Source organism: Ceratocystis lukuohia (assembly GCF_044167205.1).
Source record: "Ceratocystis lukuohia strain C4212 chromosome Unknown Supercontig2_pilon, whole genome shotgun sequence".
Lineage (NCBI taxonomy): Eukaryota > Fungi > Ascomycota > Sordariomycetes > Microascales > Ceratocystidaceae > Ceratocystis > Ceratocystis lukuohia.
In genome coordinates, this window is record NW_027263521.1 from 534,868 (window position 1) to 553,242 (window position 18,375).

At 50.6% G+C, this 18,375-nt stretch overlaps 6 protein-coding genes across 6 annotated transcripts; 3 read left to right on the forward strand and 3 right to left on the reverse strand.

Annotated features, from left to right (window-relative positions):
- Positions 1-221: 221 nt before the first annotated feature.
- Positions 222-3,014, forward strand: HOO65_020136 (Multisite-specific tRNA (cytosine-C(5))-methyltransferase; the record flags this gene model as incomplete). The annotated part of the gene is made up of 3 exons (XM_071006435.1): positions 222-248; positions 346-575; positions 680-3,014. The coding sequence occupies 3 exons, from the start codon at positions 222-224 to the stop codon at positions 3,012-3,014; spliced, it is 2,592 nt and encodes an 863-aa protein (XP_070860774.1).
- Positions 3,015-3,180: 166 nt separating this feature from the next.
- HOO65_020137 (putative GTP-binding protein P8A3.11c mitochondrial) lies at positions 3,181-4,938 on the reverse strand (the record flags this gene model as incomplete). The annotated part of the gene is made up of 1 exon (XM_071000000.1): positions 3,181-4,938. The coding sequence occupies one exon, from the start codon at positions 4,936-4,938 to the stop codon at positions 3,181-3,183; it is 1,758 nt and encodes a 585-aa protein (XP_070860775.1).
- A 4,576-nt stretch (positions 4,939-9,514) lies between these two features.
- On the forward strand, positions 9,515-10,221 carry HOO65_020138 (uncharacterized protein; the record flags this gene model as incomplete). The annotated part of the gene is made up of 2 exons (XM_071007041.1): positions 9,515-9,570; positions 9,633-10,221. 2 exons carry the CDS (start codon positions 9,515-9,517, stop codon positions 10,219-10,221), a joined length of 645 nt encoding a protein of 214 aa, XP_070860776.1.
- A 1,122-nt stretch (positions 10,222-11,343) lies between these two features.
- HOO65_020139 (uncharacterized protein) lies at positions 11,344-13,061 on the reverse strand (the record flags this gene model as incomplete). Its single annotated transcript, XM_071006664.1, has 3 exons — positions 11,344-11,418; positions 11,560-12,741; positions 12,918-13,061. 3 exons carry the CDS (start codon positions 13,059-13,061, stop codon positions 11,344-11,346), a joined length of 1,401 nt encoding a protein of 466 aa, XP_070860777.1.
- Positions 13,062-13,931: 870 nt separating this feature from the next.
- HOO65_020140 (DNA-directed rna polymerase and iii subunit rpabc1) lies at positions 13,932-14,790 on the forward strand (the record flags this gene model as incomplete). The annotated part of the gene is made up of 3 exons (XM_071006994.1): positions 13,932-14,015; positions 14,085-14,167; positions 14,265-14,790. 3 exons carry the CDS (start codon positions 13,932-13,934, stop codon positions 14,788-14,790), a joined length of 693 nt encoding a protein of 230 aa, XP_070860778.1.
- Positions 14,791-15,126: 336 nt separating this feature from the next.
- HOO65_020141 (uncharacterized protein) lies at positions 15,127-17,080 on the reverse strand (the record flags this gene model as incomplete). The annotated part of the gene is made up of 2 exons (XM_071006595.1): positions 15,127-16,672; positions 16,746-17,080. 2 exons carry the CDS (start codon positions 17,078-17,080, stop codon positions 15,127-15,129), a joined length of 1,881 nt encoding a protein of 626 aa, XP_070860779.1.
- Positions 17,081-18,375: the final 1,295 nt, after the last annotated feature.

Consider the following 18,375-nt stretch of genomic DNA (forward strand, 5'->3'; position numbering starts at 1 on the left):
AGACTTTTTCGTAAATTTATTTTGAACATATTTCTTGATAATACTTTTTTTTCCTATTTTTTGAAGCGCATTCTCATCGATTCTCATTTCTTCAGAAATACAACAGCCTTTTTTCCTTTCAGCTTCGCTTGCTACGATTAGCTTCTCCTAACAGAGCTACTCCCACATACACACGTGGATACACGGCGAAAAAAAAAAGCCACGCCACTAGATCAACAGCAATGGGTCGTGGAGGCAGAAGAAGAGGCGTAAGTTAGCCCTAGCGACGAGACATTGGCAGAGACTATGAAAAATTATCCCCCAGCAGAACTATTTGACTAACCTGGATGTGCTTACTACCTGTAGGGCCGGAAGGGCGGAGGCCGTGGTGGCCGCAACAATGGCAATGAGCGCGAGGCTTCCAGCGCTAACAATGCTGATCGCCGAGTGTCTTACCCGCAGATCGTTAAGGAGAATGAGAAGCTGGAAAAGTACTACAACGACATGCTGCAAATGCCCGAGGATGAGCGCAAGGAGTTCTGGGAGGCCCTACGCCGAGAATTGCCTAATAGCTTCCGCTTCTGCGGGTCGAAAGGGTAAGTTATATTGATACTAGCTGGCTGACCAAGCCTGGCTCTAGAAAAGCTTGTACTATTTCTATTTCTCATGTCAATCTAACCCTTTTCCTTCCCAATTGCAGCCACGCCCTAGCTGTCCGCAACCTTCTCCAGACGAGATACATCCCCGAGATTACCCGCATCAAGCACGAGGATGGCAACTTTGTCCAGCCTCCGAAGCCCGTCTCGTGGTACCCGGATGGTCTAGCCTACGATATGACTACACCTAAGAACGTTGTGCGCCGATTCCCGCCGTTCGCCGCCTTCCAGAAGTTCCTTGTATCGGAGACTAGCGTCGGAAACATTAGCCGCCAAGAGATTGTCAGCATGATCCCGCCACTCCTAATTGATCTCAAGCCCGGCATGTCCGTTCTAGACCTCTGCGCTGCACCCGGCAGCAAGTCCGCTCAGCTGCTAGAAATGGTGCACGCTGGCGAAGAGGCCCGCATTAAAAAGGTGCTGCGTCAGCACGCCACCGAGGACGGTCTTGCTCTGGGTACCGAGACCGAAGAGGAAGCCAATGCTGATTTGTCGGCTGACCCATCCGACCAGGGCCGTGCTACTGGCCTGATTGTGGCCAACGACATGGACTACAAGCGCTGCCATATGTTGGTCCATCAACTCAAGCGCTTTTCTTCGGCCAACCTACTTGTTACCAATCACGACGCCTCGGCTTTCCCCTCTATCAGACTGCCCGACAGCTACAGCGATAGACCCGGCAAGCGCTCGTATCTCAAGTTCGATCGCATCCTGGCTGACGTGCCCTGTACTGGTGACGGCACGCTGCGCAAGAACATGACCATGTGGCGCTCGTGGACGCCCAACAACGCGCTTGGTCTGCACATTGTTCAGGTGCGGATTCTAGTGCGTGCCCTGCAGATGCTCAAGGTTGGCGGCCGCGTTGTCTACTCTACCTGCAGCATGAACCCCATTGAGAATGAGGCCGTTGTTGCTGCTGCTATCGATCGCTGTGGTGGCCCTGAAAAGGTGGGCATTCTCGACTGCTCAAACCAGCTGGTCGGCATGAAGCGCAAGCCTGGAATGAAGACTTGGCAAGTCATGGACAAGTCTGGCAACTGGTGGAACAGCTGGCAGGAGATCCAAGACAAGGCCGCGGCTGACTCGACGTGGGAAGCGCCCGGCAAGATCACAGAACCAATGTTCCCACCGCCGGCTGGCTCCCTGTGTGCTGATCTGCCCCTGGAGCGCTGTATCCGCGTGTACGCCTACCAGCAGGATACCGGCTCGTTCTTTATCACTGTGCTTGAGAAGAAGGCAGAAATCCGCGCTCGTAATGAGAATATCCCAAAGGATGCAACTGTTGCAACTTCTTCTATGACTGCTGCTGAGGGAGATGATGAGGCTGAAGTTGAGGCTGCGACTGAGACCGAGGCGGAAACCGCTAATGGAAAGCGCAAGCTAGACGAGGTTGAGGCTGTGAATGAAATGGATGTGGATGCCAAAAAAGTCAAAACTGACGACGAGGGTAGCCGGGATGCCTCAGAGACGCCAAAGGCTGAAGCTGAGGCCAAGGCTGAAACCAAGACTGAGGCTAAGACTGAGACTACCACTGTCGCTCCTGCAGAGCCCAAAGAGAGGCGCAAAGATACCTCCATCAGATACGAGGACCCCTTCAAGTTCCTCGCTCCTGACCATCCTGTGCTCGACGAAATCTTCAAGTTCTACCACCTTTCGCCCCGCTTCCCCCGGGATCGCTTCATGGTGCGCAATGCCACAGGTCAGCCCCTTAAAGCCATCTACTACTGCTCTACTCTGGCACGTGACATCCTCGGTGAAAACGACCTCAAAGGTGTCAAGTTCCTACACGGTGGCGTTAAGATGTTCGTGCGGCAAGACGTGCCGAACCCGGATGTATGTCGCTGGCGTATCCAGAGCGAGGGCATGCCCATGCTTCACGGATACTTGGGCGAGGATCGTGTAGTGCATTTGCGAGACCGCGAGACCCTTCGCCGTTTGCTCATTGAGATGTTCCCGCGCATCAGCGACGGTGAGTGGCAAAAGCTGGGCGACATTGGCGAGCGTGTTCGCGATATGTCCATGGGCTGCTACATGCTCCGCGTCGAGCTGGACGCCGACCCGAACGCATCACCTGAGGCGCTGGCCGACGAAGCTGCCCTTAGAGAACCTATGGTGTTGCCACTGTGGAAGAGTATCTCGTCATTGAACCTGATGCTGCCCAAGGAAGATCGTGCGGCTATGCTGCTTAGACTTTTCAACGACAACTCGCCGCTTGTAAACAACTCATTGTTAAGACAGAAGAATATTCAGAAGCAGCAAGAGGAGGAGGCGAAATCTAAGAAGACTGAGGCCGAGGCCGAGGCCGGCGCCGAAGCTATCCCTGCAATTGAAGAAGACATCAACGTTGAGGATGCTCCGACACCAGAAGGGATGGACTAGAAAACGAGACACCCAAAAGCCTTGAAAAGAAAAAAGGCAAAATTCGCTGGTGACAAGGGCTGAATATACATTTCGTATATAGGGGTTTAACTACTTTTACTATTATACTCTTACAATAACCTGATACTCCTACAATAGCTATAACATGTGACTCTATACCTCTATTCTAATCCAACAAGCCAACCGTCCAGTTGATAATCGCATCCGTGCCGTGACCCCGAATAGCACTAATCGGGATCGCCGATACCTTGTGCGTCCACGCACCTTGAATGCCGGTTGGGTGGGGCTCAGATCCCGCCTGCAAAGCATCAATGTATGCCTTTAACCGCGCAAAATTGTCTTGTGTCGCCGGCAGATCGGCTTTGGTCCCCACTACAAACCATGGCTTTCCTGCAATATCAAGACCAGCCGTTGTCCTTGGCGAATGATCTGCCGGTAGTTCAGCACCCGGAGGAGCCAAGCCAACGCCCGTAAACGGCGCTGCTTCGCCTGTGCCCGTAGTCGATGTTAAGTCCCAGTCAACGCGGGCATCGATCTCGCGGTTTGCCTCTTCTTCATCTCGCATCTGCGCATACAAGCCAACCTCTTTCCATAGCGCCTTGAGCATGTCCACGGCCTCGCCAGCGCTCAAATCCACGACAAAAGCCAGCACACGGGCACGCTCGACGTGACGCAAAAATGAAATTCCCAATCCGCGATCTAGATGTGCTCCCTGAACAAGACCTGGGATATCGGCGACAGTAAAGCGAGTTCGCGGCTCACGCTCGATCTCGGGATCAGGCATGCCTAAGTGTGGAGCGGCCGGATGCTTCTTGAAGGAACGGAGCGGCAGACGGCCACGGTAGCTGTCAAGCACAACAGTGCCGATGTTAGGCTGTAATGTGGTGAAAGCCCAGTTACCGACGCGTGTGCGCGACTTGCTAATCAGTCGCAACAGAGTACTTTTGCCAGCGTTAGGCAGTCCGACAAGCCCAACATCCGCCAACAGCTTGAGCTCTAGTTCAATATCCATTCGCACTGCATTCTCGCCCTTAGTTGCAATCATCGGCCGTGGCCGTTCCTTGCACACAAAATGTGGATTGCCCAGGCCACCGATGCCGCCGGCTGCTAGAAGCACGGGTTTTGGCGTCGGCCTTGTCAGATCTAGCGTGATGGGAGCTGCCGGCTGTGCATACAGTCGGTTACGCTTAGGAAGGCGCGGCATCTCCAGTGACTTGACATCGGGCCGTGATAGTCCTGGGTATGTAACAAAACGGGAACGCTCGAGTTCATAAGGGTCATCGATCTCCGGTAACACGGGTCGCAAGAATGGTTCGCCACGCTCAGCCGCTTCCTTCTCAGCTTGGTCCAATAGCCTCTCCTCGCGGCGGCGCTGCTTGGCCGCGGCCTTGCGTGCACGCATCAAAGCTGCCTCATCAGCGGCCGGGTCACTGCGTGAAATCTCCCGTACAACTGTACCCACAGGCACAGTAATCACTACATCTTCACCGCGCGAACCAGCCTTTGCGGAGCCACGGCCGTGCTTGCCGCGACCAGCTTTGACAAAGGTCTGGCGCGACAACTTGTATAGCGATGTCTCACCTGGCACAGCTTGGATGTACACATTACCGCCATGGCCACCGTCGCCGCCATTGGCCGGACCATCGGGCATATACGCCTCACGAAGAAACGCCACACAGCCATTGCCTCCGGCGCCTGCATGCAAAGATAGTGTCGCTTTATCAGCAAAAGTCGGCGCGGCATAGTCATCGGGTGCGGGGTTCAGGTGCGAATGAGGCAAGTCATGAGAGCTTGTCGAGCCATTGCGAGTAGCTAATGTGGTGGAGAAAGACCGGAAGAACTTTGTGTTGGAAGCTGAAGACTGACGAAAACACGGATATAGAAATGGTAGGAAGTACGGGCGGTATACGAAACACCGAGACATTTTGCCTGTCGAATAACTAAACACCACAAGCACTTTGCCAAAAAACACAGGAAGCTTGACACATGTAGTTGGACGGGTTTGAATTTTGTTAGGGTTAGTACGATAAGATAAGAAAATAAAATCAGAGACAGCCAGGGTTGTATTAGGAGCTGCAAAGGCGGTGAGCGTCACGAGTCACAAGGACACGAGACGGAAAGCTCAAAAGAATGAGTACAGTACAAAGAAAATAAGGCTGTTGTTCCATCATGGGGCTAGATATAATATTCTACGCCCTACTTTGTATCGTATTTGTATTGTATTATTTTACGTCTACCTACTTTGTATCTCTACTGTACCACTTCTCTATGAACGCTAGTAACGCTGTGGCTGTCAGCATCAAAAATCGACGTCCTCTGTGGCGCAATTGGCTAGCGCGTCTGACTGTTACTTGGTACTATCCTCCACGTTGAAATATGGTGGTGTAGAATATCCTATGGGGCATATCAGGAGGTTGACAGTTCAAGCCTGTCCGGAGGAGGGGTCTCTTTTTTTGCTGTGTCTTGCCCCGAGACGTTTTTGTAGATACGCATTTCTTGGTCGCCTAGTTGTATTTGCGTGTTTTCGGTCCCTTACAATGCCGTGTTCATGATTGCATCTATGCTTAAACCTCTTCAAGCTCAGCCCAAAGGTAGTGAGTGCAACTATAAGTGGTATGGAGGCTAAAGTGCCTCCTCCCCAAGGGCGTATAGTGAGCGAGGTAGGAGCCTCGTTCATGGAGTGACATGTGAGGCGTCAAAGCCGGAGAAAAGCCGTAAGAGCCTCACTTGTCTGTGTGGCTTTGACTCTGGTATAAAATTAATTCAAGGCGAAGGCCCTGCCCCGTTTCTGCCCAACGGCTAATGCTGGCTGGACAGCGAACGCTGGCCTCGATGGATTTCCATGGCCTTCCTAGCCATTCTTTTTAGGCAGGGCCGAGAGGAGAAGCAGGATAACAGTCAAAAGGGCAGCCTAGCGGAAATGCTGTGTGTGTAGTAAGACTACTACTGTAGATGTAATGTAGTAGGGCGGCATGGAACTAGCTGTAGGGCAAGGGGACGAGATTGATGTCTTGTACCGATCTACCTGTACTTTTAACGGCACCGTATTCGCACCGTCACCAGCACTGTCCCCTTGACTGCCTCTATTGTGCAGTAAGTGATCTATAGCTTTCTAGTATTTCCTCTTGTGCTGCCACGGTATCTCCACCATTGCTCTGCACTGTAGCTTCCCGGTCTTGCTGCCCCAATATGCACCGTCCCGCCCCGTCTTCGCAGCACTGTGCACGGCCACCTCGGCAGGAAATCTTCGCTTCGCACTTGAGCAAGTACATGCGTATGTATCTACCTGGCTGGCTGGCTGCCCCGTTCCTGCTCCTGACCACTGTAAACTGGCAACTAGTCTTCCAGCCTCCAAAATTATAGCGGCTTAGCCCTGACCTGGCTGGCCTTTTGTCTTTCTTTTTCCCCCCCTTCTTCTCCGCCTTTGCATTTCTTCTTTTTCTTCATCTTTTCCTCAACTTTTTCCCTTCATCTTACCTCGCTTTTTCTTTTCCTATTTAGTCGTACACCGAAAGACCCCCGGGCGCAGCTCTGCTTACTCATCTTGCGGACTTGTCGAGGCCCGCTTTGAAGCTGCTATCTTCGTCTTTATTTTCCTTTTCCCCATTGGCTTGTTTTGCTCCCCTCTCTTTTTATCGCCCCGCGAGAGTGTTCTTTGTACCTGACATAGTGACAGGTAGAGATTCTCAGCCTGTTCTCTTTGGCAGCGGCCTTTTCTTTCTTTTCTTTCCCCTTCCTTTTTTTTTCTCTCCTTCTTTTTCCCTCCTTCTTTTTTTTCTCTCTTCAACCTTCTTGCCTTCGTCCTCGTCGTCGCATCAAGCCCCCTGCCTCTTCTACTTGTACCGATCACGTGATAGTCGACTTGATAACGACTTCAACCCCGTCTTCAATTACTCTCCGGCCTCAGCTGTCGTCATTTTGGCCATTTCTCGTAAGTACCACCTCTGAAATGCCATTCTAGTGCACGAACCCTTCTCAGTACATCCACATCATCGCCATCCTCTCCTCACATCCTCCCATCCTCGTCCCTACCCAAAATGTCTGATGCTACCCCGTCCAGCCACCCCTCGTCTTTGTCCCTCTCTCCTTATTCTCTACCCAGCACACCAACCCTCCCTGCCTGGCTTACTCAAAGAAGTGTATCTTGCCTCTCGACAAGTTGTCGAGTTCAGCCCAAAATGCACGACTACAGCGGTAGAGCGATCGCGGGTGACTAGCTAGTATATAACTAGACAGACAACTCGCTTCTGTCTTGCTATATGCCCAAGCATCGGCCAGACGGACACACCACACAGTGCTGCTGCTATTGCAGCGTCTGCACACCTGTATATACATATGCATACATGCATATGCACATGCACATTCCCAGCCCATCCCAGTTTTAGCCTAGTCAGGCCAGCTCCCAGTAACCAAGACATGGCATCACGAGGGAAAGCCAGGCAAACAAAGATACACAGACCGACCGGGCCGCCGAAAGTAAGCTCGCGCTCACTGTGCCGCTCGTCATCCGGCGCTGTGATGCCCAGGCTATCCAAACTTGCGGCCTAGACTGCCAACCAGACCACGCTACATTAGACACCAGGCACTGGAACTCATCTTATTGTCAGCTTACTGGGCACGCATGCTTCATGTTGCTGCACCGTCTCTCGCCTTCCCATCGCTCTCTACATGTATACGTGCGCGCGTGCATACGTTCATGCGTGTTTGCTGGCCCATACTGCGTGTGAACCTGTGGGCTTGTCAACGAACATGTGTTTCGCTGTAGGTGTGCGTATTGCTGGTTTGCCAGCTAGTTCGTTTTCTGTTTCTACGGTAGACGCAGCTCTAGCAGCAAGCATGCAAGAAATACAGAGAGATGCACGCGTTTTCTTCCTCGGCTCCAAGTCTCATGAACTGCGAGCTGTAGGGACTCCGGACTTTGAGACTCTAGACCCTGGACTTTGAACTCTGGATTCTGGATTCTGGACTGCCCACCTTTCCAGCCACATTATTGAGCAACTCCAAATCCAGATCCAGACTCAGATCCAGGTATGCATGGGCTGTTAGTACGCTCTACTGGTCTTTTGTTTCTTCCTCTCTCGCACACTCTGCTCAGATTCACCCCCCTCTTTTCCTCTCTTTCTTCTGGCACCCCCCTGGCCCTTCCCCTCTTCTCTTCTGCGCCCCCCCCCCCCACTTCCCCGGTCGATCTAGCTACAGACTAGACAACTAGGACACCCCACATTCACGCAGTGAGGGAAGAACAAACTGCCTAGAGAAAAGAGATGATAGCGTGTGGTTCATCTGCATTTGTGTTCGTTTTATGTGGACGTAAGAGCACCAGAAACTATCCTTTTCTCCTTCCTTTCGTTCTCGCTCACTCGCTCGTTCGTCCTTTCGCCATCCCATTTCCATCCTTGTAGCTGTCCGCCATCTCCCATTCGTCCCGCCTGCACTCATACATCTACAACACACCAATACCTGACCTGATTTGATGCAGCCTTTGCTTTGGTTGTCACTATCTTGTCTTGCTTGTCGGTCTCTCTCATCTTTCCCTTCCTCTTATTTTTTTCGCCTCGTCTTGCTATTGTTTCCTTGTCCAGCCTCAGTCTCTCTAACCCCCCTGCTGTTCTGCTCCTACCTCGTTTCTCATTGTCTCTTTCTTATTTCTCGTCCCCTGTTCCCCTGTCCCATTCTACCTACTGGAACTGTCTTCATTTTCTCCTTGCTGCGTTTTAAGAAATCGAACGGCCCTTCTGGTTGTGTCTCTTGTTTTCCTTAATTTGCCAAGGTGCCGAAAGGCTCTTTTTCTTTGTTCTCTAAACCCGAATCTCTATTTTCTTCTCATCCCGCTGTCACTCGTTGTTTATATCCATTGCTTTATTTTGGTGTTCGCCCTGTCTTTTGACATCCTTGTCTTGACTTGGAGCTCATCGTCTACTTCGTCTCCCCCACGAGGCTAGCCTGTTTGCCCTGGCCCCTCCCCATAGTCTTCCCCAGAACCTGGCTTGGCTTGGCCAGCCTATCTTGGCCCTCTTTTGACGTCAAGTTCCCCCTAGACATTGAACTTCTAATTCTTGTCTTTTCCTTCCTTTCTTTCTATTGTCTATGTCACTCTATCTATCGCCCAGCACCCATAATTCATTCGTTGTGCTGCGTTATACATTTCGTTGCTTCTCTCTTTTAGCCGCTGTTCGCTTCTTTGCTGTATCTCCCGTGTTATCCCTGCTCCAACAATCTCTTCCTCATTTCTTTGCCTTACCTTGTCGTCTTTGTCACCATCTTCGTCGTTATATCATCTCCTCCATTGTTTTTGCTTTCATCGCTTCCAAAAATCGCCTGAAATGGACCCCAGATGCTTACGCCCTTCAAGAGTATATTCTAGAACTCCCAGGCCAGATCGTGGATCAACAGCGACGCCGTCCCCCCCACAAAAACAGTTAGTTAGAATGGATCCCGACTGTGCGATATGTGGCTCGCCTGCGAACACTGCTTGCGAATGTGAGTCCAAGAGTCTCGAGATGGCAATTAAGCATGCAGAGCAGCGAATTATGCAGTCTGTATATGATGATATTCGGTATGTAGTTGCACCCTTCTCCCCTTGATGCCCTCTCGCTAACATATCGCTCCCTTTTATAGAGCATGGGTCCGTGGCCATGCCCAAGATTATATTCTGGCTCACTTCACTCAACTTACCGAGCGTCGTAAAACTGCCCACGCCGCACATCTCGATCGCATCACGAGTCACGCCTACTATCATTATCAGTCGCCGCCGCATCCCAATGAAATGGTTGCGGCTCAGGCTACTCTAAAGCGTGGCATTGACCAAGACTGGCAGGCCAGTGTGCAACGCTACCCCGAAGTGCTTGAATATTTCTTTGGTCTCGTTGAACTGACTCTGCCTGGTGATGCCGAGCCTGGTGTCAAGGACCCACCATCTAACGCCCTAACAGGTGGCCGTAAGGCAGGCCGTCGGCCTACGAACATACAGGCCGGTCACATGTATGATGCAGATATGGCTTTACCTCCGCCCCGTCAAGGCTCGACTCCGCCGCATGCGCAAATGATGGTCCGCCGCCCAATCTCGCCGCATGCCAACGTGGGCCGCCGGACACCTGGCCCTGTTAGCAATGGTGCACTTCCCCCGGCCCGTATGAACCGCATCAATTACCGTGGAGGTGCGCCCCCCGGCCCTCCACCGGCGCAGTCGTACTACCAGCCGTACTAAAGTGATGTACAACAAAATTGGCAGCGGCAAACTCACTTGTTTTATTCATATGTGTGTGTGATATCCCCGGGCCCACAGAACCGGCTTTTATTTTCCATTTTCGTTCTGATTCTTTTTTTCTGCGCTCTTTTCTTTTTTTCTTTTTCGTTTTCTTTTTATGTTTATGTCGTCGCATAAGCCCCTTTGCTCTACCTACTCGCTGCCGACAGTGGTCAGGGCCTCTATCCTATACCGTCCTGCGATTCCTAAGCCAGTGCAAACAGACTACCCCCGATGTGTAAGGACGCTGGATTTTGCTATTGCTTGCCTCGTCTTGTTTTACTTGATTTCCATTTCTGGAATTCGATCTTTTTGCTTTTGCTTCTTTGCCTAAAGCATATCACAGGATGTTATCTACTTTAACAAATACACACACTCAAATGATCTCTTGCTTTTTTATTTGCTTTACTTGTCGTCTATCATATCCTTCAATTTTTATTGTCTTTTTTCTCGCTAGCGGAGTTCAGTTGAGCCTTAATTTTTGGATTTCAAATGTTAAATATATTCGCTTGTCCTGAAAACTAGTCGTGGGATATCGCTGAATATGACGTGTAGGTGAGAGAGACAACTGAGACAACGTGAAACATTTTTTCACTTACAACGAACACGACCACAAGGTGTAAGCTATATCAGGGGTTCCTCAAAGAATGTAGATGTAACGTGATACAAGACAGCAAGAAGATGAACATGCTTTATTTCCGGGGTTAAAATAAGACGGTGAAGGGAAGGATGGCAAAGTAGACCAGACAAGGCAAAAAAACAAAGTTCTCTATATAAGGAAGTAAAAAGGATGGAGACAAGGGGCACCTGAAGATGAGTCTTGGAGAAGAAACAACATGAAAATGAAAATGAAAATAGACAAGTAAAACCCACCCGCAAGAAAACAGCAAAAGAAACCCAAATGAGAACATGACATACATAACCACAAGGAAACCATATAAAAAAACAGAGCTGCGCTGCTTGGGCCCGGTTGGATGAAGAGGAGGAGTGCGTTAAATGACGGTAACAGACCTACTTGTTCCAACTCCAGTAGCCCGACACGGATATCAAGCAGCCAGCCAGTCGGTGTTAACTTGGTCCAGTCTAGGCATCGGTACCACGCTCAGCCTCATCCTCCTGTTCCAGACGCTCAATCTCCTTCTTAGCTTTTTCGATGTTCTACAGCAAGACAGGAAAAGTTAGCAAATAGTCCCCACGGTAGGACAGGTTAAGGTAACAAGAGATACATGTAACAACGACATGGGGATCAGATTAAAAAAAGGGGGGGCAGAGGAAAGGGAAAGAAAAAATAAAACTCACCTTTTGTGTCTCAGCAGCTTGGTTCTTCTTCCACTCCTCCAGCTTTGCCTTGACCTGCTCAACAACACCTGGAACCTCAGCGGCGCTCATGGGGGGCTCAACACCAATGTACGAGCAGTCTTGGACAACTGAGGGCGGGCAGTTGAAGCCGCGGGCAGACTCAGAAGCCGAGGTAGCAGCGGCCTTCTTATTCTTCTTACCCTTCTTGGATGCGGCGGAGGTGATGAACTCCTCGTCGCGGTCTTCCTTGCGCACAAGCACCGTGCCTTTGGGCGCAGCGCTAGCATCAACCTTGCGAATATCGGTGGCAGCGAGGCCGCGGTCGGCAAGCAGGGGGGCCTTAGCGTCAGAGACAGCAGAGGGGTCGAGGAACTTTAGTAGCGAGGTGGCAAGGCGGATCTGGTCGGCAAAGGCAGGCAAGCTGGCCGTCTGCAGCATTTCCTGAGCACGGGCCTTTTGCGCATCTTTGTAGGCCTTTTCACGCTCGGCACGGATACGTTCGCGGTGCTTGGCGCGCTGCTCCTGTTCATAGGTAGCATAGGCGCGCTTGGCATTGTGGTAATCGTCCTTTAGCTGCTTGATAGCAGCGTAGGTGGCTTGCTGTTCAAGATGGAGCTTCTTCTTTTCATCACGCAGGGTTGACAGGTTCTTGAAGACTTCATCAGACTTGGACTGCATGTCGTCGAGCTCGGCCTGGATAGTAGCGTAGCGCTCGCCAATAGCTTTCTGTTCAGGGTCGTCCATAGAATCGCGGATTTCCTTAACCTTGGCTCGTAGGTCGTCAATCTGCTTCTGGGATTCGGCGAACTGGCCAAAATTCTTTTTGATGCGGTTGAGCGAGCTGATGTCTGCTAGGTTCTTCTTCTCCTCGACGATCTTCATGGTGCCCGAGTTGACTTGTGCTTCAAGCTCCCGGATGCGGGCGTCAAGCTCCTCGACAGTCTTGAAGGCCACCTTGCCGCGAGCCGCCTTTTGCTCGGCGGTACGGCTCTTGATCTGCTCGTCTAGGCGCTTAATCTGGTCGAGCTTGGTAGCACGAGATGACTTGCTGCCGGCCTGAGCCTTGCGGATCTCGTTACGTTCGTTGATGAGGTCCTGGCGGCGTTTCTTTTCGGGGTTCGACTCTTCAGCGCCGTTTTTCTTGTTGGGGAACGCAAGATCGATTTTGTCACGGATGGCGTTCTACATGAGAGGAGAGGGAGATGGTAAAGGTTAGCGAGTGGTCAGGTGAGAGGGAATGAAACAATTGTGTTTTTTGAGAGGAGCAAAGAGAGTAAGTCGGATGGGAAGAAAAAGCATAATAATGTGTTATGCTATAAGCCATTGAGCTCTTAGAAATGGCTGCAAGGTGCACCTACGTAGTTGTCCATGGCGACCTTGTGGCTGGCCTCGGCCTGGGCCAGTTGCTTCTTGAACAGATCTTCATCGGGCTTAGTAGGCTTGACTTTGACATCGGAGGCCGGGGCCGGGGCATCAGCAGGAGTAACAGTCTGGGTAGCCATTGTAGTAGAAGAGACGAAAATGAGATGATCCAGCAAGGAAAACACCGAAGGGGTCTTGGGCTGACAGAAAAAGAATACAAAAGAGATAATCCGAGAAAAGACTGCGTCACAGAGCAGAAAGCGGAAGAGGTTAGTAACAAAGTAGAGACCAGGTGTTTAGTTGCGGGTAACGAAGGGAGGGAAGCGAGAGAAGCGAGAGAAGTGAGGAAGAAAGAAGAAAAAGGGCAAAAAAGGTCTACTCACATTTATAGTATAGATTTTCTTGATACAGGCCTAAACCAAGGAGAAGGGGGCTTTGAAGCTAAGCAGAATAAAATAAACAATTTGTTGATAGCGTGCTATGAGTTGTGTCCTTATGTGCGGCGGCCCTTGTGCTTGGTGACATCTAGCCATTATTCTGGCCCCACAGTCTTCACAGCCTTGTCAACCGGAGACTGCTATATAGTCAAAGTATGAATGTCTCTAGCATAAGAAAGTTGCATTTTAGCCATGGCTGACAGCTGTCCGCGGCCTGTTAGTAATATTCTGGGCACTGCATGTGGGCCGGCAGACGCAAGGCTGAAGGCGCATTGCCAAAACTTTTTTTTTTGCATTTTTTATCGATATCACAAGTGTTTGCGCATTATAAGAGCCTATCTCTCGTGTTCATCTTGTATTGAGAGACTACTAGCTATTCTCCTATTGATTGCGATAAAACACAAGCTATTGTTTCCTACCGACCACTACGACATCTTCTAGTTGAGAGATCATCACGTTTTCCTACTTGGAATCTCGACAGTTTGCGCAACACACTTTTTTTGCTTCTACAAGATTGCCGCTTTCTATTTTCCCCCTATCTACATTTACAACACATAGACAAATCAATCAAAAATGGACGGCGGCGATAACAACGACAAGGCGGTTGCGCGCGTATGGAAAATTCTGCGCACTGTCAAGGAGATGGTTGCTGATCGCGTAAGCTAGGCCTGAAGATACTCTCACTCTCTTTAGCTGTGGCATTCCCCGCTAACCTATTCGTCCTAGGGTTTTGAAATGACCGAAGATGAGATCAACATGTCGCTCGAGGACTTCCGCCGGGACTTTACGCTACCTACTGGTGAGGTTGAGTACGTTTGCCTTCATGTGTTATACCTATACCCCTCCCCCCCAAGCCTGCAAGATCTGTTGGGAACAGTGCAAAACTAATTGTCTTTTCTCCTAAAGTCGCAACCGCCTGCAGTTCTCGGCCAACCCCAGCGAATCCATGATCAAGAAGCACACCTACACAAACGCTGCAGGTGGCAGCGAGCTGTCAACTGATGTTGGTACGGTGTTTGTCAAGTTCCTAGGCGAGGAGAACATGGGCATTCAGCAGATCAAGAACTTCATCATGACCGTGGTCGAACGCCACTACAAGACCGCCATTCTAGTGACCCACACACCACTGACCAGTGCTGCGCGCAAGAACATCGCTGCTGCTGAGTCCTACGCCCACATTGAGTACTTCCTTGAGGATGACTTGATCGTTAATCTTACGCGTCACATGCTCGTGCCCAAGCACATACTGCTTTCGCGGGAGGAAAAAGCTGCTCTGCTTAAGCGCTACCGCCTCAAGGACACTCAGCTGCCCCGTATCCTGCAAAAGGACCCAGTCGCTAAGTATCTCGGCCTCAAGCGCGGCCAGGTCGTGAAAATTATCAGAAACAGTGAGACGGCTGGTCGGTATGCTAGTTACCGCCTGTGCGTGTAAGAAGCAAGGGAATGGAAAGAAAGCCGTTCAAGTAAGGGCTTCCGGAGCTGGTGTCTGGGTGTTGAGTAGGTGACCTTGAAGTCATTGAGTGTGGGTGTAGATGTGGATGGGGGTGGCATTGACCTGGCGTTTCACCATGTTACTTTTTCTTCTTCCTTGTCTTGTTGTTTATTATTCTCTTTTATTCTACTACTCTTGGGTCTTGCTTTCATGTATTTTATATACGCGTTCAATCATTAAAAAACAAATCGCTTTGTGTGGTATCATCGGAAACTCTAAGTGTCGAATATATACAAAAGGAAAAAGAAAGAAACAGAAAGGGCGCTGTGAATAGCCCTACTTTAATAGCCCGCTCACATCCACAAAACTAGGCACGTCAGGGCTTTCTGGAGCTGGGGCTGTAGCCGCCGTTTGAGTTAGTGTAGCTGGAGGTGGTGGCGGCGGAGAATGTGCAGGCGCCCGGATACTTCCACACTCAGTTCTGACTGAGCTGCCCTCGGAACTTGGTGGCCGGCTGTGTTCGTTGTCAGGACTCATTACGTCCGGGCTACCTGGAGGGAGTAGGCCGCCTAGATCATACAGACGAGCTGCTGTGAAACGTTTCCCAGAACCAGGATTTGGACTGAGGAGCCCGACTGTGGGCATTGGTGCTGCCAGCATGGCACTCTGGTAAGCCCAGTATGACTGATTCTGGAGCTGGGCTTCGGTCAATGGCTCGATAGGCGGCACGTAGCTTACACGGCGGAAGCTAGAAGAATTCATCTCTTCATCTGCGTTGTTGTAGCCTGACGAGCCACCCTTGGCTAGGAGCCCACCAAGATCGAAAAATGTGATTTGTTCAGTCGATGTCAGTGGTGTTGAAGCTGCCTTGGCAATGGCAGCAGCCTGTGTTGGACAAGGCGACATGGGTGACGAGGCAAAGCAGGGGCGCGAGGCAAACTGCGTGTTGAGTCGAGGCAGCATGGCCATATTGTGCGAATTAGCATGGCTATACATGGGATGGCGGCGGTTTGTGTCACGCGGCACGAGAGAGTCAACGCTCTGCTCTGCAGCACAGCTGGGACTACATTGGTGGAACGGCATCTGCCACTTGTCCGAGATCTTTTTGGTGTTGGAAATGACAGGTCGTAGAAGAATGGGCGCGGGAGTGAAGTGTGGGTGTTGGTCCTTGGGATCGAATGTAATAGTGTCCTGCTGGCGTAGTTCAGGCTTGAGGCCTAAGCCTAATCCCTGGACCAGATCTTCGTCGCTGCCCCAGTGATTCTTGTAGACTTGATGGCGACCAGGCGCAGCACTGTTGATGATGGACTGGTGGTCTGAAAGACCAGGGCTAAGGCCAGCGCAATCGCCGTCAAAGCGGAACTTATTCTTCTTAACGCCACGATCGCGCACAAAGGACCCTAACACAAGCGAGTTGGAGGCAGCCACTGCAAATAGAAGCTCTATAGAGGCCATCATAGAACGGTACTGCTGCTCGCCGTGCTCAAGCATGACGTTGTGGGTACGCACGACGGAAATGATCATGACAGAGAGGTTCAAGGAGAACAGCACAATGAGCTGTGCTTTGCGTTTGACAGTCATGTTACTACGCACTATGATGGGAATAGGAATAATGACTAGCATCAGATCAGTAAAGATGTTGCAAAGGCCAGTGACCAGCATTTGAACATAGCCCTGTCGACATCTGCCACCAGGGTCGGGCAGAACCTGCCAATAATGGTTGAAGGGCTGGCACTCGGCAAAGATGCTAATGAAGACAGCAGCAAAGGTAACAGTCAGTGCGATTCTAGCATAGCGAATGGTTTTAGTGTAGGAGCGCTTCCAGGTGGAGTCTATGAGGCGCTTGAGGAACTCAAGACTGGAGAATTTGAGGACCCAAAGACTGGTGTCGAATAGTAGTGGTTAGCATGTGAGTGAGGTGATGTGATGAAATAACTTATAGGATGGACACTCACGAAGCGGCAAAAAAGACACGCGCACCCAATACCAGGCCGCTAGCTATCTGCTTGTGGCGTAGCTGAGCCTCAGTGAGAATTGTTTGCGAAAAATCAGCATTGTTGGTGCCATACAACATGACATAGTGCACGCAGCCCATGCGCAAGTATATGGGGACCAAAGCCCAGAAGGATATTGAGTCCTCAAAGAAGAGATGCTCGGTGCGGACTAGACGGCCAAAGACTCTGATAAGAATAATGGCGGTGCTGAATAAAGTGACCCACCAACAGACGAGAAGGGTGGGCTTATCCTCGAAGAAAGTGGACATGGGCGGGGGGCTAGTGTAGAATACCATGGTGATGAGAAAGAGTGGCGGAGGGGGACTGGTAAGAAAGGTGGCTGGCTGCTCTAGGTCGTCGTGTGTGATCACCAAGGACGGAAAGCAATTATTCCCGTGGTGGATAACTAACAGAGTTGGGAAATGAAAATGGAAAAGGTGTGGGCTTTTTCGCAGGCGACACCAACTAGTTGGCTATAACGGTAGTAAAAGCAGCGGTATTAGTAGTAGTGATGCTGGTTGTGCTACCGACAGTACAGAAAGTACAGGTGGTACAGCAGTAGTACATGGCAGGACTTGGTAAAAAGAGGAGATTCTATGCGTCTTCTAGAAACCGAACGGAATTTAGGCGAGTGGAAGACGACAAGATCAAGAGCGAGATGCAATCGAGAAAGCCGTACAAAAAAGAATGCGAAAATGTAGGATAGAAGGGAAAGCGGCTGGCTGTGTGTGATGGGCCAATAAGAAGCCGGCGAAAGCGAGACAAATAAAAAAAAAAGCTTGCGATTAGGAGGGAGACGAGAGAAAAAACATGAGATGAAAACGAATAAAAAGAAGAAGGAAACAAAAGCTGTCAGGCATATGATTGAGAGGCTAATGGACGACGAAATGACAATGATCAAGGGAAGAGGAGATGGGAAGACAAATAGACGGGAAAAGAAAATTTCTCGTGATAGCAAACAGACAAGATGAGAAAAATAAAAAGCAGTTGCCGCTCTTGTTTACTTCCTTTTCACTACATGCCTGTTTCTATGATTCCTTCCTGATATGGAAACAAGAGCCATTCTATGATCCAAGCGCGGAAAAGAACAAACACGGCCTCGCAGGGGTTGACACAGTCTGCGGACAGTGCCAGAGAGTATGCAGCACGGCAGACAAGCGAGACATAAAAGAAAGGCACTGACAACAATCTCTTCCCTCCTCTACAAGGAAACGGCCCGGCTTGGCTGCTTTTTGTGCGTTCGCTCTCAACATCCCGCTAAAGTAACCTCGCGCTCAGCCCACCGCATCCCACACACCATGCCCATCATCCTATCTACCGCCCTAAAACTAGCCATTCTACTATCCATCCCACAAACACGGTATCCCTCCTTTCGCGACCCCCCTTGCCAGTGAAGGAGAAACCAGGGCCTCCTTCAGCCTCTCAAGCTGTAGTGGCCCAGTCTGGCTCAGCTCAAGTCAAGACCACATCTGCACAATGACGCCATAGGGGCCTTGGTCGTACTACTACAATGTGTGCACTCGCAGTGGGCACATCTCACAGGGAGCCTACAATAGAAACTCCGTCTGTGTCTCTGATGCCGATATATATT